The sequence below is a fragment of the Mustela putorius genome, unplaced genomic scaffold (assembly GCF_011764305.1).
Source record: "Mustela putorius furo isolate JIRA1106 unplaced genomic scaffold, ASM1176430v1.1 tig00003834_pilon_pilon_pilon, whole genome shotgun sequence".
In the NCBI taxonomy this organism is placed as follows: Eukaryota; Metazoa; Chordata; class Mammalia; order Carnivora; family Mustelidae; genus Mustela; species Mustela putorius.
This window is the reverse complement of record NW_025421987.1, coordinates 47,504,073-47,519,173: the sequence shown is the minus strand read 5'-3', so window position 1 is coordinate 47,519,173 and position 15,101 is coordinate 47,504,073. Positions and strand designations below refer to the sequence as shown.

Genomic DNA, 15,101 nt, shown 5'->3' with positions numbered 1-15,101 from the left:
AAGATCATCATTATAGGGGTCCCCTGGGTGGCTCAGTTGGTTAAGCCACTGCCTTCAGCTCAGGTTGTGATCCCAGAGTCCTGGGATTCCCAGCTCTGCAGGGAGTCTGCTTCTCCCTCTGACCTTCTCCCCTCTCATGCTCTCTCTCTCTCTCTCTCAAATAAATAAATAAAGATCATCATTATAGAAATAGGCTCTCTTTTGCCTAAGGCCTACATGCACAAATGTTCGGAATAACCAACAGTTTTTTCTTCATTTTACTTCTCGTTCTGTTTCAGTTCTATTTCAGTAATTCAGTAATTAATTCAGTAATTTCTAAGTTCCAAATTTTTCTGTGTAATATTGTGATTTATTATTCTTTTTCAGCACATAGAAATAATTTATAACTATTATTTTTTTTTAGAATTTCTGAAGAATGTTATGATCCTTCTAAAAAATACATGGATGCATATTTTTATAAAGTCACATTTAATTTCTTTGGGTTCACAGACCTCAGAACATCATATCTGTATTAAGAACCTTTGTTTACTGAATGCTGTAATTCCACCTGATGATTAGAACATTTATTTTTATTACAAGAAAAAAAGATATAGGTAAATATGATTAAGGATGAAGATAAAATAAATCACCTGTTGTGTTTTTCTGTAGTGAAAACTTCTTTTGAAGATCATATTCTGGAAGATTTATGTGGAATGCTCTCACTTCCATGGATTCATCCCCATTCTGATGATGGCTCTTTAAAGTTGACCACATTTGCCACTAATCTTTTAGCATTAAGCCAGAGGATTTCAGATAGCTACTGTAAGTCGTCACAAAATTCTGTGTGTGTGGTTTCACTCATCTCTATGTGGGACTTCTAACAAGTTGCTGTTTTTTTTAGTAATTAAAAGAGGCAGTATGTTTTTAAGGATTCAAAAAGAAGTTAGACTTTTAAAAAGTAACAAATTGAGTAGATTATAGGATTTGCACATCCAGCTCTATTCTGCAACATTGTTCTCCAAAGATGCCATTCCAGTTTACATTCCTCTTAGCAGAATATGAGAGTTCCTATTGTCTAGCATCCTCACTTTGTCAGACTTTAAAATGTTTAAGTGTTGAGGTAACTAAAAGAAATTTTTTTTTACTGCTTGATACGTGTGATTTTTAGTTGTATTTCTCTGGTTATCCAGTAAGATTGAACATAGACCTTTTTCAGTGTACATTTTTGAAAAAAGAGCTTTTAATTAAATATTATATGTATTTTAAATGTTACTTTACAACGAAGAATGAACATATACATGAAATGAATATGTGTATATATACATATATAAATAAAGTTAACACTTAGAAATCTTGTTTAATAGACTTAATTTTTTTCAGCACCACAGGCACAGTCACGGTGTGTGTTTCTTCTAACTTTATTTCCAAGAAGAGTATTCCTTGAATGGAGAACAGCAGTTTATACCTGGGCCTTACAGAGCTCCTATGAAGTAATCCGGGCTAGTTGTATTAATGGATTTTTTATCTTACTGCAGCAGCAGAATTCATGTAACAGAGTTCCCAAGATTCTTATGTATGTATTAATATTTTAATTAGAATATATAACTTGGTGGAAAATCTCATACTATATATAAATATATGTATATTGGTTGGTATATAGAGCAAATGTTGATTTTAGTTTTAGAATTTAAATTTTCTTCTAGGCTTTGTCTTAACCATTATTTTTATCCCAAATTAAGACCACAAAATAAAGCAAGGTTTAGTTAGTACCTTTTCTTTTTTCTCTCCAGAGATAAAGTCAAAGATGATTCTGACATTGTCCAGAAAGAATTTGCCTCTATTCTTGGTCAACTTGTCTGTACGCTTCATGGCATGTATTATTTGACAAGTTCTTTAGCAGAACCTTTCTCTGAACATGGACATATTGACCTTTTCTGTAAAAGCCTAAAAGTCACTTCTCAACACGAATGTTCATCTTCTCAACTAAAAGTTTCTATTTGCAAGCCTTTCCTTTTCCTACTAAAAAAAAAAACGCCTAGTCCAGTGAAACTTGGTGAGTGATTTGTTATGATTTATGTATACTTTAAAACCTTTTTTTTTTTTTTTAAGATTTTATTTATTTATTTGAGAGGGAGCACATGCACTGAGTTGGCAGGGGAGGGGCAGAGGGAGAAGGAGAAGCGAATTCCCTGCTGAGCAGGGAGCCCAATATAGGGCTCAGTCCCCGGTCCCTAGGCTCATTACCTGAGCCGAAGGCAGATATTTAACCAACTGAGCCACCCAGGCACCCTACTTTAAAACCTTTTTAACCTCTCAAAATCAGTGATAGAATTATATACTCTGTATCCTCTTTAGTGATACCAGGGACCTTCTTAATGTGTCCCTGCCACTATCTTGGATCTTCAGAACTTCAAATAATTAGATATTTTGCTCAACTGAGGACTGTATATAGGCTCTATCTTCTTAGCCACTTTTCCAATGGTAATGATACTTGAGTATGTTGAGAACATGAAATTTATATAAATACTTGTAAGATCCATATTTTTGGATAGTAAATTGCAACTTGTTCTTAAGTTTTCAAAATAATATGTAATAGGTAGTTCCTGGGACTCTGTAAATCTTGTAATGTACGATTAACAGTAAGCCTAAGATCGCCCTTAATTCACAGTCCTCTGAATTAGTGAAATGGGCTGCCTCCCCCCCTTCCTTTTTTTTCCCCTAGAGGGTGGGGAGGGGCAGGGGAGAGAAAGTTTCAGTTAGGCTCCACACTCAGGAAGGAACCAGATGCAGGGCTCAATCTCACAATCCCGAGATCATGACCTGAGCAAAAATCAAGTTGGATGCTTAACTGACTGAGCCACCCAGATACCCCAAATTAGTGAAATGTGCTTTTGAGTCTATTTTGGTAAAATAAAATCTACAAAATCCAAGTGACTAGTCATTTTATAACTTAAATCTAGACTTTATTTTAGATTAAAATTACAACTTTTATTAAGTATAAAGTAAATTTAAATTTTTAAGTATTCATTTTAATTTTCCACAATTCTGTGTGCTCTAATTTAAATAATGACATTAAAAGGCGAGTTAGAAATCTTTGTATATTGTTTATTGGTTCTTTTACTGTAAAACTTGGATATTCGCTGTGTTTATTACGTGTTATATGCTCTCATCCTTTAGCTTTCATAGATAATCTATATCATCTTTGTAAGCACCTTGATTTTAGAGAAGATGAAGCAGATGTGAAAACAGTTCTTGGAGCTTTATTAAATTTAATGGAAGATCCAGACAAGGATGTTAGAGTGGCTTTTAGTGGAAATATCAAGCATATATTGGAATCCTTGGACTCTGAAGATGGATTTATAAAAGAGGTTGATAGTTTTTATTTTTCAACATTTGTATCTTCATTAACCTGGCTCTAAAAAATTCTTTAATTAGTTAATTTTATTATTCTAGCTTTTTGTCTTAAGAATGAAGGAAGCATATACACATGCTCAGATCTCAAGAAATAATGAGTTGAAGGATACCTTGATTCTTACAACAGGGGATATTGGAAGGTATGTTTGGCAGCATTTTTATACTTCCTTTTTTGTTTACTTTGTGTTAGAAATGGTGGTGTGACAGATATGATATAGAAAGATTATCAACATGTATTTAAATGGATTTCCATTTATATTTGAGACATTGATGATAACTTTTTTAAATTTTAGGGCAGCAAAAGGAGATTTGGTACCTTTTGCACTTTTGCATTTATTGCACTGTTTATTATCGAAGTCAGCGTCTGTCTCTGGAGCAGCATATACAGAAATCAGAGCTCTGGTTGCAGCTAAGAGTGTTAAACTCCAAAACTTTTTCAGCCAGTATAAGAAACCCATCTGTCAGGTGAGAGTTAGGATTGGCCTTGACTATAGGAAATAGCAGTACTTTGTAAGAGTTTAAGAAAAAAAAACTATATATATTTTTTATTTGTTTTGCTTTAAAGGAGATTTGTGTGTGTGTGTGTGTGCGTGTGTCCATTTTTTTTTCTTTTAAGATTTTATTATTTGAGAGAAAAAGAACACATAAACATGAGTGGAGGAGGCACAAATGGGAAAGCAGACTCCCCTCTGAGCATGCTATCCAATGTGGTGCTCTATCCCAGAACCCTGAGAATCATGACCTGAGCTGAAGGCAGACACTTAACCAACTGAGCCACCCAGGCACCCCTAAAGGATATATTTTTTAAATGATTTATTTAGTTTATTTAATAAGAGAACCTAAATCTTACCAGTTTTATATTTTATGATCTTGAACTGAATATGTATATTATAAATGGGAGGGGGAAATCATTTTATGATAATATATTGAATTATTATGCTCTGTTGTTAATCTATTAAGAAATGCTTTTTTACCCTTTCTTTTTGATAAACTTTGTTATGGCTTGATATTATGGGTAAGGCACTTTGTTTAAAAAAGGGTTAATTCAGTTCATGGTTGAAGAGTTAAATATGTTAAAATACTGGATTTGCCCGGTTAGTGGTGTAAATTTAAATTTAAATTTCTTAACTAAACCTGATTTCTCCATTTGTAAAAGGGAGATTATGACATAATCTACCTTATTAAGGTTGTTAAAAATCAAATGAGCTAATTAAGGTAATGTTTTTAGGGCATTGATATGTCCTTTATGTTAGCTTCGAGAGTATTTGTTAAATTTCCTTGCTTGTATGAAAATTAAATTGTTTTGATCTAGTTTTTAGTAGAATCCCTTCATTCCAGTCAGATGACAGCACTTCCTAGTACTCCATGCCAGAATGCTGAGATGCGAAAACAAGATGTGGCTCACCAGAGAGAAATGGCTTTAAATACTTTGTCTGAAATTGCCAATGTTTTTGACTTTCCTGATCTTAATCGTTTCCTCACTGTAAGTTGTAAGGCGTAGTTGACTTAATTGAGGTTTTTCAATTTTGTGTTTATTACATTCTAGTCTTATTTTAAAGAAAATCTGTCAAGTACCCTGAGGAACATATAGATTGTTGATTTTCAAATGTACGTGTTTTCTTTTGACTTGGATATATTATAAAACTTAAGTTCATGTTAATTTGACTTATTACTTTATATGGTTAGTTATCCTGAAAGGTTAATACTAATTGATAAATGCTAACTAATTCAGTTGACTGAGCCCTTAATGTCTTTAGTGTTATGATTGGTTCCATTGGTAATGCACAGTCTCATATCATTTTTATCCTTAAGGAGTTAGAGTAATAAAGTACAAAACTATTGGTACATATGATCTTCTGTGAATTCAGATTACAGAGTTTGTAGTATGGAGTGGTTTGAGAAGCCTTTGAAATGTCATAGGGTTAGGCTTCCAAGATGGATGGAGTAGATTATCTTCTTACCTTTTCCCAAGGCAGTTATCATTATCCTTAATAAATTATAATAGTGATTCACACTGTCAGAAATGAGTATTTTTCCCTACAATATTATTATATTTTAACAAGCTTAAATTGCTTGTAAATTGGTCAAATCCTGAAAGAAAATATGGTAGTATACAGTAAGGATTATAAAGATATTCTTACCTTTTCATCAGTAGTTTCACGCTGGGAACCAAAAAGTGCAGGTGTTTATTGCAACATTTCCTAGGTAGCAAAACTAAACAAAACCCTGAAAAGAAACTAAATGTCTAATATTTAGGTTATAGATAATTATGGAACAAACCATTAATATAATAATTTTTAATATTTTGTAAACTATCTTATAATGTTAAATTGGTCTTAAAGTAGCTTCATTTCAATATTAAATTTGAAGGGTATTAAACAAGGAAGGTGTAAGCATCTCTGAGGGCAGGGCCTGAGGCTTGTTTAAACTATTAAATCTCCAGTGCCTAAGATTGTGACTGACATGTAGTAGGTACTTTTTAGATACATGTTGGATGAATAAATGGAAGGCCAGCCCTTGTATGTTTGGAATTTTGTATATATTTAATGAATAAGATCTTATAGGAAATAGACCAAAATCAAAACAGATTTTTTTGCCATGTTGGGATGGTGAGTGTGTTAAAATGTTTCTATTAATATTGAAGCATCAACTTTTTAATTAAAAAAAAAAAAACTAAAGTATTTTATTTATGGTTTCTCTAGCTTGTTGTCTAAATCCAGGTTAGCCCATATAATAAATCAAACTTGGAACTCCTGCCTAAGAGCATGAGTATATTTTAACATAATACTCATGAAAAATTATCTTCTTCACTTATGTATTAGTTTCTACATTACCTACAGTGTGAACTCTGCTGTCAGGGACCTTGGCCATTTTTTTGCTTCTATACCTATAGTTCCTGAATCATAGTAGATGCTCAGTAAGTATCTGTTGAATGGATAAGTGGTTAATCTGAATTTAAGTATGTCGCATATAGACTCCAAATTTGTTTGGCATTTTAAAATATTTTTTGCATAACTTATGTGAATATGTTATTACCTGGACAAATGTACTTTTTAGTAATTGTAGTATTTCTTTTTCAGAGGACATTACAAGTTCTGCTACCTGATCTTGCCGCCAAAGCAAGCCCTGCAGCTTCTGCTCTCATTCGAACCTTAGGAAAACAATTAAATGTCAATCGTAGAGAGATTTTAATAAATAACTTTAAATATATTTTTTCTCATTTGGTCTGTTCCTGTTCCAAGGATGAATTAGAACGTGCCCTTCATTACCTGAAGGTAATTGAATGTTTGTGTATATTTTACTCTTTGGTTTAAATTAGCATTATAGGAAAGCTGTTCTAACATTCTCGTAGGAAGGAGAGTGGGTAATTTATAGCTTATTCTAGAGTAATATGAGTACAAATAATATCATGTAAATAAGTTCTATTTTGAGCCTAGAGGAGTATATTAAATAAAGTTATTCTCTTGTTATTTTCTTTGATCATTTCACCCTAATGGCATAAGATAATCATCCATTCATGGATCAGGTTCTCAACTCATTTCATTGCAGAATTTTTTTTTAGGTTATTTTTTAGTAGTCTCTACACCCATTGTGGGGCTTAACTCACACCCCCAAGATCAAAATTCACATGTTTCTCCGAGTGAGCCAGCCAAGCGCCCCTCATTTTAAAATCTTTTGTTTGGCGGAGCACCTGGGTGGCTCAGTGGATTGGATTAAGCATCTGCCTTTGGCTCAGGTCATGGTCCCAGGCTCCTGGGATCAAGCCCCACATCAGGATCCCTGCTCAGTGGGGAGCCTGCTTCTCCCTTTCCTCCCTGCGTGTGCTCGTGCTCACTAACTCTATCTCTTTCTCTCAAATAAATAAATAAAATTTAAAAAAATTACTTTTTTAAAAAATGAATTTTTTAAATGATTTTATTTATTTGACAGGCAGAGATCACAAGTAGGCAGAGAGGCAGGCAGAGAGCGAGGAGGAAGCAGGCTCCCTGCTGAGCAGAGAGCCTGATGCGGGGCTCGATCCCAGGACCCTGAGGCCGCGACCTGAGCCGAAGGCAGAGGCCTTAACCCACTGAGCCACCCAGGTGCCCCCAAAAATGAATTTTTTGATTGGAGGTATAAGTTGACTGGTATGCAAGTAATTATATTTATAGGAACAGGCAATCTCAACTATAGCATAATGTTAGTGTTCTGTTTTGTTTAGTTAGTGCTCGAATTACTTATTTTTAAGGGTTTTTTTTTTTTTTGACAGACAGAGATCACAAGTGGGCAGAGAGGCAGGCAGAGAGGAGAAAGCAGGCTCTCCACTGAGCAGAGAGCCCGATTTGGAGCTTGATCCTAAGTCCCTGGGATCATGACCTGAGCCAAAAGCAGAGGCCTTAACCCACAGAGCCACCCAGGCACCCCTAGTGCTCAAGTTACTATTTGGCCCAGTACGTTGCTTGTTTTTTTTAATTTAAAATTATAGCTTATATTTCTTTTTTGGTGTCATACAGAAGTAATATCTCTTTTTTTTTAATTAATTTTTTTAGAGGAAGAGCCCACATGGTCAGGGGAACAGAGGGAGAGAATATCTTTTCTTTTAAGATTTTGTTTGTTTGAGAGAGAGAGAGAGTGTGTTTGTGTGTGTGTGTGTGTGTGTGTGTGTGTGTAAGCATGAGTGGAAGGGAGGGGCAGAGGGACAAGCAGACTCCCTGCTGCTGAGCTTGGAGGCCAGTGGGCAGTGCTGGCTTAATTCCAGGACCCTGAGATCATGACCTGGGACGAAATCAAGAGTTGGATACCTTGGGCCAGCCAGGCACCCCAGTAACAGTATCTTTGAAAAAATACGAGACTATGCAGGAATAGGAGAAACTGTCAGATACACGTCTGTGACTACTATTTTCTCTGATGTTAATTTATTTCATGTTTTTCACGATATGGTAGCAATAGATTTCTTTCCATATGAGAATTATTGAATATGCTTATTTGTTTTGATAAAAAAATCTATGTTATGAGGTAGAATGATAATGATATTTTCCTATGTATCAGAACCTTACTAAACAATTTATATGGATCATTTCACTTAATCCTCATTTTTGCAATGAGATGAAGATGCTATTATTTTTCCTTTTTATAGTTGAGAAAACTAAGATAGAGAGAGGTCAAATTAGGTAACTTATCCAGGTCACAGCTAAAGTAATAAGTGAGAAAGCTGGAATTTAAACAGTTTGACTAGAAAGATTGCCACTATACTGTATTTCCTCTCAGGGGTTATGTATCTGTGAATAATGAGTTGAGGATACTTTAAGAAAACTGGGACTTTTAAAAATTTTATTAGAAAATAAAGTCTAATCACTTTTCTTCATTACATGTGGGAGACCTACCTGGAGAAATCGAGATTAGACCCTTTTCCAATACCTTTTAAAATACCATTAGTAAATCTTTTTTTTTTTTTTGTTTAATGGATGAGTCATTTTTCTTTCTTTTCTTTTTTAAAAGATTTTATTTATTTATTTGACAAATAAGCAGAGAGGCAGGCAGAGAGAGGAGGAAGCAGGCTCCCTGCTGAGTAGAGAGCCTGGTATGGGGCTCAATCCCAGGACCCTGAGACCCAAGACCTGAGCCAAAGGCAGAGGCTTAACCCAATGAGCCACCCAGGCACCCCCCTTTAGTAAATCTTATCAGATGAGATAAACCTTCTGATTTACTAATAGTATGTTAAAATCAAGGTACTTACTTCCAAAAGCCTTTTTTTTTTTCCCATGTGTCTTTGGATTAGAATGAAACAGAAATTGAACTGGGAAGTCTATTGAGACAAGATTTCCAAGGATTGCATAATGAATTATTGCTCCGTATTGGAGAACACTATCAGCAGGTTTTCAATGGTTTGTCAATACTTGCCTCATTTGCATCTAGTGATGATCCATATCAGGGCCCCAGAGAGATCACATCACCCGAATTAATGGTAAGGAATATTATTTGGGATTTTGTTTGTTTTTTGCCTTTTTATAGCCTAATTTTGAGATTGAAGAAATACGTATTGTATGTATCTTTTAAATGCTAGAGATTTATTTAAATTTTCAAATTGTGATTTTTATTTTGAAAAGGATGATTTAAATTGCATGTTCATAGCAAAATATTAAAACATACCTTAGTGTTAAAAAATAAGTTTTTTGAAATGATTATAGATTTTATTTTTTTCACTGGGTGAAAAAGTTCAAATTAAGTTTTCTTCACTACTTCTTAACTAGAGATTAGAATACATTTGTGACTCCCCCTACCTTTTCCCCTACTACCTGTTTAGCACAACATACTAACCTTGTCAGTTCTAACTATATTTAAAACCCATTGTTACATTTAAGGGAAGTCAGAAGATATGTTCTCCCTTTTTATCTTTTCCTATCTTAAATTTGTATGTGCTTCTTCATGTATGTCACTTCTTCATGTGAAAAAAAAAATATATATATATAAATCTGCAGGCTTACTTTTTTTTTTTTTGGATTGCTCTCCTTCCTTTAAGAGACTCAAAGGGCAATCAGCAAAATATCTTGAGTTTCTACCTTGTTTTCTTTCTTGTTTCCCATGCATTCTTTAGTTCATCTAAACTAGATGTTAATCTAATTCTATTCTCACTATTCCACTGAAATTCTTACCCAGTTCAAAAACAGTCTTCCTGATGTCAAATCCAATGGTTACTTCTCTTTTCCTATCTTATTTAAACTTTCAGTGCTATTCAGTACAACTGACCATCCCTTCCCTGTGGCTTCTGTCATACCACACTTTTATTTTTTTTTTTTAACCTTGTACTTAGTCTTTATTGGCTCTTTCCTTCTACTTCGTCTTCTTTATCCTTTATTTTATTTTTTTTAATATTTTACTTAAGAGAAAGAGTGAGCAAGAAAGAAAGTGCGAGCAGGGGAGAGAGAGAGAGAGGGAGAAGCACAGTCCCCACAGAGCAAGGAGCCCAATGTGGGGCTTGATCCCAGGACTGCTGGATCATGACCCAAGCCAAAGGTAGACGCTTAACCTACTGAGCTACCCAGGCACCCTAGTATCCTTCTTGTCCCTATGTAAATATTTTGAATATTCTTTGCAGAGTACTCACATTCCTAGTTTGTAGTAGTATTAACAACTTAAGTGTAACACTTTACTGTATTCTTTTTTTCCCAAAGTTCCAAAAAGGCTTTGTTACATACATGGGAGAGGGAGGGGTTCAGTCCTTCTTGGCTGCTGCTTTCCTCATGGCTTCCAGGACATTGCTCAGCTCCTTTCTCTTCCTCTTGGCCTGAATATGTAGCCCCATCCTTTTCTTGATGAACTTGAAGGTGTGCTTGTCCTTGGAGACATTGAGCAGCTCCATTGAATGCTGCTGTGTGGGGTGAAGCCACATACCTCTCATATCCTGTCCCGCATAAACTTGATGTGCTTGATAAGGTGCCTGCAGCATCTTTTTTGCCTAGGTTTGTTCATGTTCTTAGTCACCTTGTGGCCCTTGTTGAGGCCCATGGCCACAAAGTAGTGCAGAGCCATGAGTGCCGCTTCTCAATGGCTCCTGTACTGTACTATATTTCAGTCTTTAATGCATTTAATCTCTACAACATCTCTGTGCAATGGGTCTTTTCATTTTACAGACTCAGAGGAGTTAAGTTACTTACCCAGCACACAAACTGAGTAGGTCAAAATTGGGATTCAAACCCAGGTTTGGCTGACTTAAAGCCCATACCCTTTCCTCTAGGACCCTCTTATAAGAAAGAATTAATCCTTTTCACTTCAGGAGACCCAAAGTGCCATGGTCAGTGATACCTAGCCTTTAACCGTTGATGCCCATGGCCTTATACCCCTCTACCACTGTTACCTCAGGGGCTTTTGACCCCTGTGTCTGACAGTTGGCTCTGTAGGTTATTTTTTCCTTACTTAAGCACTTTTTTCCCCCATCTTGATTCTGAATGTTCTAGATAAGGACAGTCAGCTTTGTCTTTTTCTGTTCTTCTCTTTAAGATTAAATATCCTCTTCATTCTGAGTCCTTCTGTTAGTCAAATCCTGAGGATCTCACCCCCAGCACACTTCATAACTCAAAAGCTCATGGTTTTCTCATTGTAGAGTACTGTCATGGTGATTATAAATCAGTTTCACTAATTTTTAAAATACTAGATAAGAAAATTCATACTTTTAGAGAAAGTCCACCAAGTGCTTATTACTCCTAATATCCTAACATAGGTAATATAGAAATGATGTTAGTTAAATTTTTGATTTATGGAATTTGATCTGTGTAAAACTTACATAATAACTGTTTTATGTGTTTTTATTTTCATTAGGCTGATTATTTGCAACCTAAGTTGTTGGGCATTTTGGCCTTTTTTAACATGCAGTTACTGAGCTCCAGTGTTGGCATTGAAGATAAGAAAATGGTAGGTAGTGATATTAAGGTACAAAGTGCTAGAATTCATATAGAATTTATAGGAGACATGACTTCTGCTTGTAGCTACAAACATTCAAAGATAAGAATTAAATAAATATAGTTAGCAGACTCTTTATCTAGAAGCCTGGCTTTTCATAATTTGGTATTCTGCTTGGTTCTTTCAGGACTAGTCTTTTTTTTTTTTTTTAAGATTTTATTTATTTTTTGGCAGAGAGAGACACAGCAAGAGAGGGAACACAAGCAGGGGGAGTGGGAGAGGGAGAAGCAGGCTTCCCACTGAGCAGGGAGCCTGATGCGCAGCTTGATTCCAGGGTGCTGGGATCATGACCTGAGTTGGAGGCAGACACTTAATGACTGAGCCACCCAGGCACCTCTCAGGACTAGTATTTATTGGAGTTTTCCACTATAGTAGTCCCTGTGCTGGTTTGCATGTAGTTGAGGATGCAAATAAGCCTCTTCCCTAGAGTAGCTTGTTAATTTTATTTTTGTCATTAATTGTGCATTTATTCAAAATAAAATATTTATTTAAAAAAGATAAATAATCAAACATATGATATACTGGATCCCTCTATCCCTTTATAAGCTTTTGGGGAGTATAAAAAGAGGAATTATATCACTTACATTTTTTTTCTTTGTTTATAAAGCCAGTTTTAACCCAAACTGGCTTAGAAGAATTTATTGGCTTTGTGACTAAAAATGTAAGAATAATATAGCTTTGGGCATAACTTGACTTCGGACACAATGTTCTCAGAATTCATCTCTTAGCTCAAACACCCCTGGATTGGCTCAATCATAAGTGCCAGGTAATGACCCCAATAGCTTCAGGCTCATGTCATCACACCATCTAGCTCAGTGGGTAAAAAGGAGACTAGCATCTCCGATGGCTCAGCAAAAGTTGCATAATTGAATTCATTGGTGCAAATTGGTATGCTGTGAATCATGGCCTGTGGTGTTTTTGAAAACCTAAATGTTAGGTCATATATAGTCAAGTAACTTCAGTATTTGTCAGTTTGTGTTTGGCACAGTGAATTTTTATTATGACTGCTATAACAGTTGGTCACCACTGGACGTTTTTGTCCATAGATGAGGATAGAATTTTAGAAATTGATTAAATTTCCCTTTTTATTGCTTTCCATCTCTACAGTCAGTAAAATTACAGAAAAAAATCTATGAGTAAAAGCTTTTATTCAGTCTGTACTCTTCTTCTCTTAATAACCTTAAGGAGCCAAGATAGACATGACAGAATATTGAACTACTTCTACAGCCAATACTTACTCTGTTGGTGTTGGCTGGTAAATTTAATCCTCCAGACAACTTCTGTTTCATCTTCATGGAATCTTTCTTAGAGTGAGAGAATGACCTCCAATCTAAGAAAACTAGTTTGTATTTTAAACCATAAAAAGCTTGTATGTTTTGGCACATAGTTAAGGATGACTAGAGAGTTTCTTTACCCTTTCCTTAGAACCTGGAGCTGTGATAGAAGTCTTATTCTGTGTTCCACAATAAAATGTGTATGTAATTTTCCGGGTATGTCATCAGTTTTGTTTTCCTAAATTTGTTTGTTTTACTAAACTCAGAGCATCTTAAAATTAGTATCATTAGAACAAAAAAATACATGCAGCTACATAGCAGTTTGGGATGAATATGAAGAAAATTAAATAATAAGTATTATATTCTTAATAAATTTGAAAATTACTCTTCTAGAGGACTGCCAGGAAAAAAATAACAAATTACCCTCACAAGAAAAAAAACACACCAGAACTCAGCTTACATTTTTCAAATTCGTAATTCTTACGTAAGAATTTGGACAAAATGAACTGGCCAACATTTAGACATTGTATTGCTAGAGAATAGTACTACTCTGAGATGTGAGTGGGATCTTGTCCTTAGGGCTCATCTGCTCCTGCCGACTTGTTTATAGGCTTTATTTTAAAGCCCTACTTACTTTATAGGCTTTGAACAGTTTGATGTCTTTGATGAAGTTGATGGGACCAAAACATGTCAGTTCTGTGAGGGTGAAGATGATGACCACGCTAAGAACTGGCCTGAGATTCAAGGATGATTTTCCTGAATTGTGTTGCAGGTAAATGATTGCCTAAGTTCATTAGAACTTTTGCATTTCCCAGTAGCACTAACTTGAATTCCTATCTCTTTGAGGGATTCAGACTGTAAATAATTAAGATGGAAAGGATATTTGTATTGAAAGGGAATATGTTTACTTCTTTAAAGACATACTAGTATGAAATCTTTTAAGATACTGGAAAATAAAATAGTATAATGAACCCCTACATACCTATTTTCCAACCTCAACAGCTAATCAGCATTGCTAATCTTACTTAATCTGATCACCATCACTTATTTTATTGTTAGTTGGAATGTTTTAGAGAAAACCCCAGTATCATTGCACTTATAAATACCTCAGATTTACCTAGTGGATAAGGCATTTTTAAAAATACAAATATCATGAATTATTATACTTAGAATTAATGGGAATTTCTTAATACTGTCTAAACCTCAGTCCTTATTTGGATTTCCCCAATTGTCTCAAAGATCTTTTTCCCAAAGATGTTGGTTTGTTTGGATCAGAATTCAAATGACATGCACAAGTCACAAATTTGGTGGTTTGGCCCATTAAATATAATCTCTTACAAACAGATTCACTCCTTAAAACCTTTCCCCACACTTCTTTCAGGCCACTGAGATTTTGGTTTGTAGGATTTCTAATTTTAGTTAATATAATTTTAGTATTACTTCTAACAGATTAGTAAATGCCTTTTAAGCTCCTTGAAAGTCCTTTTTTTTGTTTTATTTATTTATTTACTTATGTATTTTTGTTTTTTTCAGAGGTCTTTTTTGTCCTTAGACTGTACTTACTAGAGATGGAGTGTCAGAATAATACATTTTAAAGTCATGTGAAGTAATTCTTTTCTATGTACATGTGCCACCAACTTGATACTCAGTTATGTTCAGTTGTTTCAGTTTGTTTAAAAATTTTTTTAAAAAATAAAGAGATTCATTTATTATTTGAGAGAGAGAGAACAAGCAGGGAAGTGGGGAGGGCAGGAAGGTGGCACGCCGACTTCCCACTGAGTGTGGAGCCAGGCTTGATCCCAGAGCCTGAATTGAATTCAGACACTTAACTGACTGAGCCATCTAAGTGCCCCTAGTTTGTTTAAAATTTTTAGAGGTTGCTTTTTCCCTCTTTAATTTTAAATTCATGTAAAACATAAACATTGTTTGAAATTCAAATTTGTGAATCTAGTTTTCTTTCTAACTATATCTATTTTTCTTAATTTTCATATAATTCTC

The 15,101-nt window shown here is 34.8% G+C and overlaps 2 protein-coding genes across 3 annotated transcripts in view; one reads left to right on the top strand and one right to left on the bottom strand.

Moving 5' to 3' along the window:
* The window catches only part of ATR (ATR serine/threonine kinase), a 91,626-nt gene that overhangs the window by 16,698 nt on the left and 59,827 nt on the right, over positions 1-15,101 (top strand). For both annotated transcript variants that reach the window (XM_004754475.3, XM_004754476.3), the window contains 11 exons: positions 649-801; positions 1,360-1,552; positions 1,770-2,032; positions 3,157-3,347; positions 3,433-3,533; positions 3,687-3,858; positions 4,706-4,876; positions 6,474-6,668; positions 9,152-9,337; positions 11,689-11,781; positions 13,745-13,875. In XM_004754475.3, coding sequence (XP_004754532.1) covers positions 649-801; positions 1,360-1,552; positions 1,770-2,032; positions 3,157-3,347; positions 3,433-3,533; positions 3,687-3,858; positions 4,706-4,876; positions 6,474-6,668; positions 9,152-9,337; positions 11,689-11,781; positions 13,745-13,875 — 1,849 coding nt within the window. The remainder of the gene's footprint in view (positions 1-648; positions 802-1,359; positions 1,553-1,769; positions 2,033-3,156; positions 3,348-3,432; positions 3,534-3,686; positions 3,859-4,705; positions 4,877-6,473; positions 6,669-9,151; positions 9,338-11,688; positions 11,782-13,744; positions 13,876-15,101) is intronic.
* On the bottom strand, positions 10,586-10,902 carry LOC123394390 (60S ribosomal protein L36-like). Its single transcript, XM_045088468.1, is given in 2 exon segments — positions 10,586-10,746; positions 10,749-10,902. Coding segments are annotated over 2 exon segments (315 nt in total).